The 11288-nt window shown below is 38.2% G+C and overlaps 1 protein-coding gene across 3 annotated transcripts; it reads right to left on the minus strand.

Annotated features, from left to right (window-relative positions):
* Positions 1-168: 168 nt before the first annotated feature.
* On the minus strand, positions 169-6347 carry lin-28 (protein lin-28 homolog). Of its 3 annotated transcripts, none has more exons than XM_018100490.2 (6): positions 5930-6347; positions 3909-4027; positions 3685-3833; positions 3444-3600; positions 1744-3372; positions 169-202 (listed from the first exon to the last, which is right to left on the minus strand). In XM_018100490.2, the coding sequence occupies exons 1-5, from the start codon at positions 6006-6008 to the stop codon at positions 3298-3300; spliced, it is 579 nt and encodes a 192-aa protein (XP_017955979.1). In that variant the 5' UTR covers positions 6009-6347; the 3' UTR covers positions 169-202; positions 1744-3297. The 3 variants fall into 3 exon arrangements, with proteins under 3 accessions (XP_017955979.1, XP_089116088.1, XP_089116086.1); XM_089259962.1 differs by having other exon boundaries at positions 1631-3372; XM_089259960.1 differs by having other exon boundaries at positions 1541-3372.
* Positions 6348-11288: the final 4941 nt, after the last annotated feature.

The raw sequence follows: 11288 nt of genomic DNA on the forward strand, positions 1-11288 counted from the left end.
TGTTTATCTTTTGCTTGGGGGATTTTATGAGGTTTTCAGTTGAGCTTAGACATTTGTTTTATTTTGTACAAACTTTAGATTAGCTTGTTGGAACATTCACCGTTTAGTATTTGATTATTTAGTACTGCCATTTGAAGCATGCCACAGTTTTTGTTTTGTTTTGATTTATATATAAAGAATCATATATGTATATGTAAAACGCCTGTGCAAAATTGTAAGGAATTTTAGTTTTAATAATTTGTGAGTTGAAGGAATAAAATTAGAAAGTGAAAAGGTGAGGTGCGTTGACAGTTAGATAAAGACTGCTTAAAATCTAGGAGCAATCACACACAAACAATTAGATATGATAAAGTGAAATTAAATTTGATAATGTTTGATTAAGTTGAATATTAAGGAGATGTCAAAAAGTAATTGCAAAAGTAAAATCTATTTTATTTCCTCAGCTCTATATATTTATTATCCCTGGAGCCTGACAGCTAATTCCAAATGAGCTGCGCCCATTTAAAAGCTAATGTATGACTACGTAGTTCAACTTGGCTAGAAAACGCCCATCTATTTATTTACTTTACGCGCACTTACTCGTTCTTTCTGTTTTACTCTTTGCGAATTGTGGTTGGTGGAGGAGCGAAGGGGCGGTGGTTGGGGCTTTTGGCCAAGGGCTTTTTTGGATGCGAAAGAGTTTTTGGCCCTCAACCTCAACATGGAATCCACTTGACCTACTAACTGCCTGTCGCATTATGACACACATTTCATTAATTAGGCGCTGGCCCAGCCAACAAAAAGGCCCAAAAACCGAATAGCCACACAGATAGAAGTGAAATAGGAGACGACCTTCGGCCAATGCGGCGAATGCGTAATATTAGCATTTTGCTCATCGAATTAGTGTCACATATTTGCATGCTTAACGCACGCACACACACACACGCACACACACAAATCAAAATCCACGCCCCATTAGAATGGCCAACTATAAATATATATTCGATGTGCGAATGTGTCCCTATTAGGTGCATTTAAAGGATGGTTCGTCCTTCGTGTTAATGTCTCAATGCCGTGCCCATGGAGCGTTTCCAGAGTGTATAAATCATTTTAGCAGCAGCAGCGCACACCTAAGGTGCATGCCACGCCCCCACACACACACGCACAGACACGCTAGCACATAGATATAGCTACTGCTGCTACACATTTGCCTGGCTGGACTTGTAACATGACAGGCGACAGCTTCAGAAACAGGATATTACATAACAGGCGCTGCCTTAACAGCGAGAGCGACATGTAAATGTGTGTCTGTGTTCGTGTGTGTTCCGTTCTATGTTAACTGTATGTGTATGTGTTCGTACGTGTGTGTGTGTGTGTTGTTATTGCCGTTTTGCTTTTGTTATTGTGAATTGAACTGCATTTGTTTTGCCTTTTTGTTTAAGCTTCCTTTTTCATGTCTCGCTGCCTCATTTTGTTTGTTGTTGATGCCTTTACAAGCACACACACACACACACACACAGGCACTCACATACACGCACACACACTCACACAGTTCACTTACATTTGGCTTGTTTCATTTGCTTATTTCGTTGCACAAAAACAAAATTGAAAATTTCTTTTGTATAAAAAACTCAAAATACATTTTTGCAACCTTGAACTAATTTCTTTTATTAGATTTGAAATTGTTTTCTTCTCCTCCGTTTTCGTTTCCTCTCTTTGTTTTAAATATTCATAAAAAAATGATTATATTGCTTATTGTCTTACTTTAATTTATAATTTTAAAGTTTATGCAAAAAATGTGTTACAAATGTTGTTAGAATTTTTTGGTTGTTTTTGTTTTGTTTCTGAAACGCTTTGTTAACTTTGGTTAAAATTCTTTTTGTTTAATTATTGTTTTTTTTTTTCAAATAGTTTTGTTTGTAGTTTTTTGTAAATTATTTGATTTCTTTTAGTTTGTTAGTTTTGAGTTTGTATTTTATTGCTGTTATGTTTTATTTTTATTTTTTTAAATCCGCCGCGTTGCACACAACAATTCTCTGGCAGAGATAAACTGAGACTGAGCCCGAAACTGAGGCCAGGCATTGGGCTCGCCTTGTGTGTGTGTGTGTGTGGCGTCCTTGCGCCAAGGCAGTTGCATCCTTCTGGAGTCTGCCCCCTAGCCTCGCCAGAGCCGAGCGCATCATCCTCATCCGCGTTGCCATTCGTGGCACGCCACGCGCCAAAAAGAGAAGCGAACAATGTTGCAAAACTGATGTTGGGCAACAACAGGAGCAGCAGCAACAACAACCACAGCTACAAATTTGAATCGCAAACCGCGACAAAAACAGCCGAAGGGATATTTCGCCCTCGCCCAGAGAGAAATCGGCTGGAGAGAAAGAGCGCAACTTTCACCTCTCGCGTGCGTGTCCTCGCACAATATTCACATTGTTGTTGCCTGCTCCTGCTGCTGCTGCTAGTGTTTCTGCTCCTGCTGCTGCCTCCAATCTCCTCGGCCACTATTTCACTTTCACAGTTACTAGCGACGGGGTGGAAGCTCAATGCCCAACGTGTTACAATGATTCTGCGTTTTCATTGTTGTTGTTGCTGCCAGGCCCCAAAAAGCTTCACTGTTGTTATTGCCCAGCACGTGACTGGCCAAGAGCTTTCTTATCACTGCCAGCCCCAGGGGTGTGTGTGCTATCTATGTGTATGCGTGTGTGTGTGCGTGTTTGAGGGGTGCTGAGATTGGAGGCTCTCGAAGCAAAGCTTTTTTACATTTCTAGCCAATAAAATGTAAAACTAAGCTGAAATTCACATTGGGCTAAATAATGTAAAGAAAATATAAATAAATTTTAAAGAAAAAAACAACAAAGCCATTTGATTTTTTAGTAAATTCTTATATTTACTCACTAAAGTTTAAGTTTAAATTTGCATATTTTGTTGTGACAAATAATATTTAATACAAATTGTAAACATATTCTGATATGTTTGAATCATTTGTACCATAGTTTTACCTTCCAGACTTTAAGCGCTCTAAAATGCTACAAATCTAAAAGTTTACGCTTAGAACTAATCATTAAATGGCCTTTAGTGTATTCTTTAGCATGCTATCTGGTAAAGTTAAGCTCTAAAATTATAGTTAGAATGCCTTTGCATCTGCACTCGTCACCTTAAGTCTAGTTTTGCATACCGAACAAAATGACTGCACTTGTGCGCAGTTGTTGGCTGTACGTGAGGTATTTCTTTGATTTCATGCGTTTTGTACGTTTCGTTTGCTAGGTGGTGTTGCTCTTTTTCTTACAAGTTTTGAACTTCAAATGTGACCCCGTGTCGTTGGCGCTAGGGAGTTGGCTCGACAGCAGCTTCAGGCTGTTGGTCGTTGGCAACGCTTTTGCTTCGCCTGCTGGTTTGTGTCTGTGGAAAGTGGGAGATGAATTAGCTAAATCCCTGTGCTGTGTGCGTGTGGTGGGTTTGCATGAACTCACCACAGTGGTGTTGCGTTGCGGGCAGTCGGCATGCAGATGGTCCTCGCTGCGACAGCGATGGCAGCGCTTCGGCTGCGGCCCTATCGCGCACTCTGAGGCAATGTGATTGGCGAATTCGCCGCAATTGTAGCAGCGCATGCGGCGAGTTTTCCTATTGCTGCAGAGTTGAGTTGAATATGATTTAGATATGCGTTACTTCCTGTTCTTTTCCTCTACTTCATTTTGTCTTTATGTCACTTACATGCGTGGCCGATAGGTGCTGCCGTGACAATCATCGCCCTGCCGCCCCGAAACACGTGTCGCCTCCAGGCCGCGCGCTGTGCGCTGGCACTCAAACTCCACCTCCTCCTGCTCGCCCAGCGAACGAAAGCCGGACATTTGTATGACGCTCTGTGTGACAACGGCAATTGAGTGACATTGAAATGTATGTCTGCGTGTGTGTGTGTGTGTGTGTGTTTTACCCACCTGATGCACAAAGACCTCCTGGCCGCCGTCGTTGGGCGTTAGGAAGCCCCAGCCCTTGGCCACATTGAACCATTTGCATTTACCCAGTCGCACGCAGCCGCATTCCCCGCCCTGCGTCACTGCAAGAGAATTGTAAAAAGTATTTGAGTTAATGGCAACGACAGCGTTATCCTGAATATCCTGCCTGGGTATAGCTGCAATTGTTTTGTTATTCAAATGAGCCGCAGCTAGCAGCGGCAGCAGCTGAACTTCTTAAATGCCTAACCGTGTCCTTGTCCCATTTGCCGCGAGGCAATGCTCAAGACAAGCAAAAACCAAAAACTCTATCGCGGCAACAACAACAACAACAACAACGACTGGAAAACAGGTTTCGTTGTTTCTATTAGAAATATTTTTACAGAGTGTAAATACGCTGGAGCGAATAAAGCGATTGGATTGAATTGAATTGCTTGGGAGTTGGTTGCCATACGAAAAATATGTTTGTATGAGTTATTCTTTATCTGTGTTCTCTCTCTCTCTCTCTCCTTCTTTCTCTCTCTCTCACAGTCGAGTGTATTTCATTCAGTTGCTGCGTTCATTCATAATTTGATATTTCGATTGCGTTCCATTTTAGGCTGCTTATCTTTCGGTATGCGTTTCGCCTATGCAGTATCTCACAGATACATAGATACACTACGCTGCATATTAACTCTGCTGATAGCTCTTATCTGAAAGCCCCATATAAAATGCCTTTCTCTTCTAGAGGGTTGTTGCTGCCGAACCTCAAGAGCTGCTCGTTGTCTTATTGCAACAATTGCTGGCTCGTTAAGAATGCGGTTAGAAATTTCAATTAGAGAGGGCTCAAATTAATGGGGTTTCATTCAATTTGATTAGATGAAATGCCAAAAGACTGAAAGAGATCGTATCTATGAGTGCTTTATGGAGATTTATAAAGATACTTAAGACTTATTTGTTTTTGGAAATGAAAAACTTGACTTTTTACATATAAGCCAGATCCAAAAGCATGTGATCTATAAACTAGTTTTCAATATATAAACGACTATTCTTTATAATAAAGTTTCTTTTTCTATCAAAACTGAACCCTAGCAGCCATTTCTAGCTTTTTTTCTGTTTCTGTTTACTTCCCGAACATTTGTATGACACATCTTCTCTGTCTGTCCCGCACCTTTCCAGTGTAAAGTCTCTCAATTAGTTTAAAAATATATAAATGTATATAGATGATCTTTAGCTAAAAACAACCACCGCATGCCTGAGCGACTTTCGATGTGCGGGAAAAACGCGTCTATTTTTCTATTAACGCTTAATTTTCTAGACGATTCACTCGACTTCAAAATAAAGAAGAAGAAAATAAAGAAGCGCCCAAATTTGCCTACAATAATGTTGTAAGACGAAAACTTGTTTTGTAACTCGGAATGAAAACTTGTCAATTGGAAATAAATGACACAGAAATATGTGAGAAATGCAGTCAAGCAAAAAGTTGAGGCCGAAAGAAATACATGGGAAATGTGTCGAAAATGTTGGTCAAATTTCAGCCATACGGGGTAGGGTATGCGAGGGTAGGGTCAGAGGGCGGTTTTTGCACATGCACTTTCGGGGTGGGGGGAGTGAATGTGTTTCGATTTGCAATCACTTTGAGGGTTGATCAACGTTCGCTCATATGCCGATTTATACATAGAGGCGCATAAAAAATGATTTGCCAATAAAAAATGTCGGATGGCAAAAGCAAAACAGAAATGCGGAAAGCAAATATAAAGAACTGCGTAGTACATAGCAAAACAGAAAATCAACAAAAACAACTCAGCAATCGCTGTGTGGCCAATCAGCGTTGAGTTTGATAAGATTTCGTGTTTGCTGTTGTTGTTGTAGTTGTTGGTGTTTTTTTTTTTTTCTTTCATTTATGGGGCAACATCCACATAAACAAAAGCGAAACTAGTTTTATTATGGCCTCACTGATTTTGGATACGCTCTGACTTTGGGAATGTGGAGAACGGGAGGGGGAACGGGGAGATTGTCAGTATTACCTGGTGAGGTGGTATTCCTGGCGCCTTCAGAGTGTGCTGCTGCTGCTGCTGCCTCGCTGCTGAAATTGGGATTTTCCATGCTGATTAGAGTTCAGAGTTTAGTGTTTGTTTCTTATTGCTTGTTTCTTTCTTATTGCTCAGTATTCTATGTCAACTGCAGCATGTTCCTGCTGCCTACACTATGCAGCACTTGAATATATACACAATGCACACATAGATGCAGTCACAGATACACACGCACGCACGCACACACACTCGCCCAGAGATGGAAACGTATTGGAAGTGAAACTCGGAAAACGGAATCGATTGAAAAACGCTGCCGCTGCGCACGACGCACTTCGTCACACTGAACTCTGAGTTGCGTTTTACTATTTCTAGGAAGGCCACAGTGCCTGAAACACACACACTCCCAAACATAGGCACACACACATACGCTTACGCATACGCACATACGTGCAGCGCACAAGAGACAACCCGAAATTGTAGCTGTATCTTCAAAAATAATATTCAAACACGGCCACGACGCACATGATGTGCGTGCGTGCGCGTGCGAGCGAGACAGCGAATGGCCATAGTGCGTGCGCGTGTGTGTGTGAGTGTGGAAAAACATTTGAGTCGCGCCGTGTTGAGCACCGAGCGTAACAACGTAAGCGTAGCTGACAGACACGTTTACGTAGCGATCGCTCAGCGAGCGAGCAAAAGAGAGAGAGAGAGAGAGAGTGAGAGGGGAAGAGAGAGAGGAAGAGTGGGAGAGCACATGCAGAGAACATGCTCTCTGAGCACATGAAATGCTCTTGTTGCTTATCTGCGTTTTAGATAAATATTTGGAACTGTACGCTTCTCGATCCGTTTGTCATACAGTCTGTTCGACTGTTATACCCACTGCTGGCGACTGTTATACAGCGGTCTGTGACCGGGCCTGCGTTCTGATAGGCGGAGGGCATAAAAAACAATAAGCACTCTGATTGGTGGCACAAAAAATTGCATAAAAAAAGTGCACAAAAAAACGGGACACACACTCGCACATTGGTCGCTGTGCCACCCCGAAAAGCCGAATTTCTGCAGATTATGCACACAAATTGCCGATGTCGCGTGGCAACGCATTTTTACCCTCCTCCTGCGGCAATGCGTGGCATTATTGTGCAACATTTTGCGAATGCTGGGATGCAATTTATCATGGCACGTGCCACGGTGTTGGCCCTGCTATGTGGCATGCCAAATCGTCGGCCAATGCCGCAAAATGTTTGATGACAGCACGGCAAGGGGCGCTTGCACGAGGGTGAGACGTTGCGAGGGTTTATGGCAGAGATTTACGGTACGTGAAACGAAACACATATAGAAATGGTATATATGCATGTATATACTTATATAGCACTATATATGGACATGTATGTATGTGTGAAAATACAAAAAATGTGACTAAGGAGTGCTTGAGATGGAGTGATACATTATGGACTTACTTCTTTTTTATGGAGAATTGCGGATTTTATACAGTTTTTATAAAGTAAAAATCAAGTTAGCGAATATATAAATATGTATATAAATAATTAGGTTCTAATAGTTGCATAGTAATAAATAAATATTACTCAGAGACAAATGAACTACATATGTATATTCAAATTCGCAGATAGACATAAATATCTTTTACAAATTTAAATATATACATACATATAACCATGACTTAAAATGTATATATTAAAGGCAAAGAAGTAGAAATAATTCCAATACAAAGGGTAGCTAGAGCTAGAGAGATAAGGAAAGAGACTGTAAGCAAACCTTCAATATGTATAATTTTCAGCTAGCTATTCAGCCAATGTATTCCCTACACACATATGCATCGAAAATGCACAGAGACTTCAACATAAAATACTCCTAAGCATAATGAAATTAATGAGAGTGGCAAAGTAGAGAATAAAGCACTAGTAAATCATTGTTTCTATTCCTATATTAGTTTTCTTTGATTAGATAGAAATAACTGAAATAAAATCATCACAAAAGGAGAATAAAATAGTTGAAAGCAAGAGCAGCACACTTATACATATATGTACATATATTAGAAATCAACTTACTATTAGTATTACTTAAAGGTTGCGTTAAAAAATATATAAAAGGAGTCTTAATTCAAATTGAAGTTTCCAATTATAAATATGTTTATCAACTAAGAAATATTTCATACATTAAAAACAAGTCTTTTAGCAACTCAACATATTTCACATTTATGAACTTCTTTTAAGGCATCTTCCATTATTATGGACTTCCGATTCGCACCATATAAAAAACATATGTGTGTGAAATGAGAGCAGGGCTTTGCCCTCAACTGGGTGCTGCGAGGTCAGGCTTGGGTCAGTTTGATTTTTATCTTTAATAAATGCAGGCAGCACAATAAACAAACAACAACAAAAACAACACAAAACAGAATCAGAGTAGCAAAAAAATGAAATAGTCCTTTGCTCAAAGGGGCCTGTGTAATCAATATTTTGCCGACAGCAGAGTCCTTTGGCTTGTGCCCGAGATTCTCTCGCTGCCTGTACATCTGTGTGTGTGTGAGTGAGTGTCCAATGGGCTGGACGCCTGCGGACACAATGGCTGAAATGAAAAGTGCCCATTAGGGTATACGAGGCACTCACATGCGCATAATTGGAACAGGATTAACAAGGCAGCCGCACATCATGAATGCAATTGCAGGACGTGCAGCCATTGTCCGGCCGTTGGGACCCCTGCTTGATCGGACACATGCATTTCCGGATATACACGGACAGACACAAAGGCCACGCGCACACAATGCGCTGAAAATAATCCGCTTTAAGTCTATAAAAATGCAGCCAAACAAAAATGTGGAAAATGTGGAAAATGCGAGCAGCGAAACTCTATGCAAAATCACAAACGGAAAATGCACAGAAAATTGCAAGTTGCAGCATGCAAAGTGGTTGCAACTGGAGCGCTGCGAGGGGAGGCTGCACGCGTTTGACCCGACTGTGGCACCTCATGTCAGTACTCACTGCTGTGTGTGTGTATGTGTGTGTGATTATCGCCAATCTCTTTATTTTCTGTTTTTTTTTTTTCCTTTTTTCCTGATGCTGCTGTTGTCGGTGTCCTTTTTTTATGCCAGAGCGCACACAATTTGCATGTTCAGCAGGAGGCCGGCTTATTATTAGAGTCCACAATAAGCATTCAAGTATCCCACTTTCCCTCTTGATTGACACGTGATTGATGTTTCCATTTTGCCATGACAGCGCCTCGACCTAAAGGAAGCCAGAGCCAACTACGATTGCGATTTATTAAACTGTTTATGCCTATCAAATCGATGAATATAGCTAAGAATAGCTCACTAAATGTGATGCATTCGATTGAATTAATGCTGAGATTTTTTAGATTTGGCAAAATAGTAGACAACTGAAGCGAGTGTGAAATAAAGTATTTCTAAAACCATTTATAAGATAATTTGCTAAGATAGCTTAAGCCTTGCTTGAAATTACCGGCTGTTATATGGACATATGCAATCCATTTAAATGAATGCTCAATTTAATCGAAGCTCCTAAAAGTATGCTACAATTTTAAATAACACTTTAAACCACACTTGAAGCAGCTGAAGAAGCGAGAGATGAAGATGAAATGCGATATGCCAAGTCATTTATGTATATAAATCAAATTGAAATGAAATATTACACTTTTTATAGTATCCATATACTTAAAAATAAAATGAAAATAATAAGAAAGTTTTGTTAGTATGAAATATTTTGTTTTTATTTATGTCTTTTCATCGTACGTGGTATTAATTGTTGGTTTTCATTTAGATATATTTTTAGAGATATTTTTATATAATTAATAGGAATTTAAGTTGCGTTCAAATAATTTCATAATTTCATATCATTTTTTTGTTTATTTTCATTTAGATTTACGCATATAATTCGCAATACATATGTATGTATGTATGCATATAGTCAATTATGGATTCATATTTATTTGTTTGCTTTCATGCTTATTTATTTGCTTTTGTTGTTGTTGTTGTTTGTTTTTCTGTTATTGTGGCATAAAAGGTGAATGACAGAGACATATCGCTAACATTTTAAATGGACTCAACAAAATTTGTTCACTAATTTAAGGTTTTAATTGCAATTTGTTTCGTTAATGATGATTGCAAATGAAATTCGCTGCGTTTTTTAATTGTGTATGAGAACCAATTTTGTACATTTGTGGACACAAAAAACAATTTTTCAATTAAATATTAGATATACATATATATATGTATGTATATATATAAATGTGTGTGTATACCAATATAAATATGAATAATAACAAAGGCTCTACATGCACTATATACGTAATTAGATAAATATACAGAGACAGATACAGATAAATATGGAAATATATATATATATAAATATATTTATATATATTGATTTGCAATAAAAGTTGACATACATATAATTACTTATCGAATATATAATGCAATATATTTGGATTTGATTTCTATAATTGATTCGCATCAATGATTTTTGTTTTGTTTTTGTTTTTTTTTGTGTGTGTTGACCTAAATCAGAGTCACTTATAACACTAAGAAGCAGTCATTTATTCTCCATTTAAATTTACGTGTTGTCGTCACTTTTTTGTTTTTGTGTTTTGAATCCTGAAACAGATTTCAAAATAACTGTACAATTCGCATCCTCATCGTAGGGCGTAGTTAGTATAGCTCTCTATAGCTCTCCCACTATTTCTCTAACGCTACAAACGTGTGCTATTACAAATATATATATGTATAATAGTTGTTATATGTATATATATTTATGTAAATAATAATTATATATTACAATGCTCACAATAAACCAAATGCTATTGTATGAAAAACTATTTTCCTTTATCGTTTTGTAAAATATGTTGTTAGCAAAAGTTTTCATTTGTTTGTAAAATATCGAAATTGCGGCCGGGCAAATCAATGCTAAAGTTATTTCTTTGTTTGTTGTATTTGCTGTTGTTGTTGTTGTTGTTGCTGTAATGCCTAAAGCACTACAAGCTAAAGAGTATTGTGTATATATATATATATATAGTAATTCATTCAGTCTCAGTCTCACAAATAGGAAAGTATTATTTATTTCTCAATATTATTTGATTATATATTTCCTTGCTTTAACTCTAAATCAAGATTCAAAACGAAATCAGTTCCAAAATTATATTAAATATTTGAGTATTGCACAAGAAATCAAAAGTCTTAACTCACAACCAACTTACAAAAAATAAAATAAAAAATAGAAAAAAAGTAGATTCCAAAGTCGAAAACCAAAAACAGTTTGAAATGAAAAATAAACAATTTTGTTTTTTTTTTTTTTTATAATTTTGATTATCTTCTTTTATATTTTCCATG

This window comes from Drosophila navojoa, chromosome 4 (genome assembly GCF_054131105.1).
Source record: "Drosophila navojoa isolate 15081-1374.11 chromosome 4, UAZ_NAV_1.0, whole genome shotgun sequence".
Lineage (NCBI taxonomy): Eukaryota > Metazoa > Arthropoda > Insecta > Diptera > Drosophilidae > Drosophila > Drosophila navojoa.

Excerpts from the sequence above, each read along its gene's own strand:
- lin-28 (XM_018100490.2), bottom strand. The coding sequence starts at position 6,008 with ATGGAAAATCCCAATTTCAGCAGCGAGGCAGCAGCAGCAGCAGCACAC. Across the intron at positions 3,834-3,908 it reads AGGAGGTCTTTGTGCATCAG|AGCGTCATACAAATGTCCGG; the intron begins GTGGGTAAAACA and ends GTTGTCACACAG. Across the intron at positions 3,373-3,443 it reads CGCAACGCAACACCACTGTG|ACACAAACCAGCAGGCGAAG; the intron begins GTGAGTTCATGC and ends CACTTTCCACAG.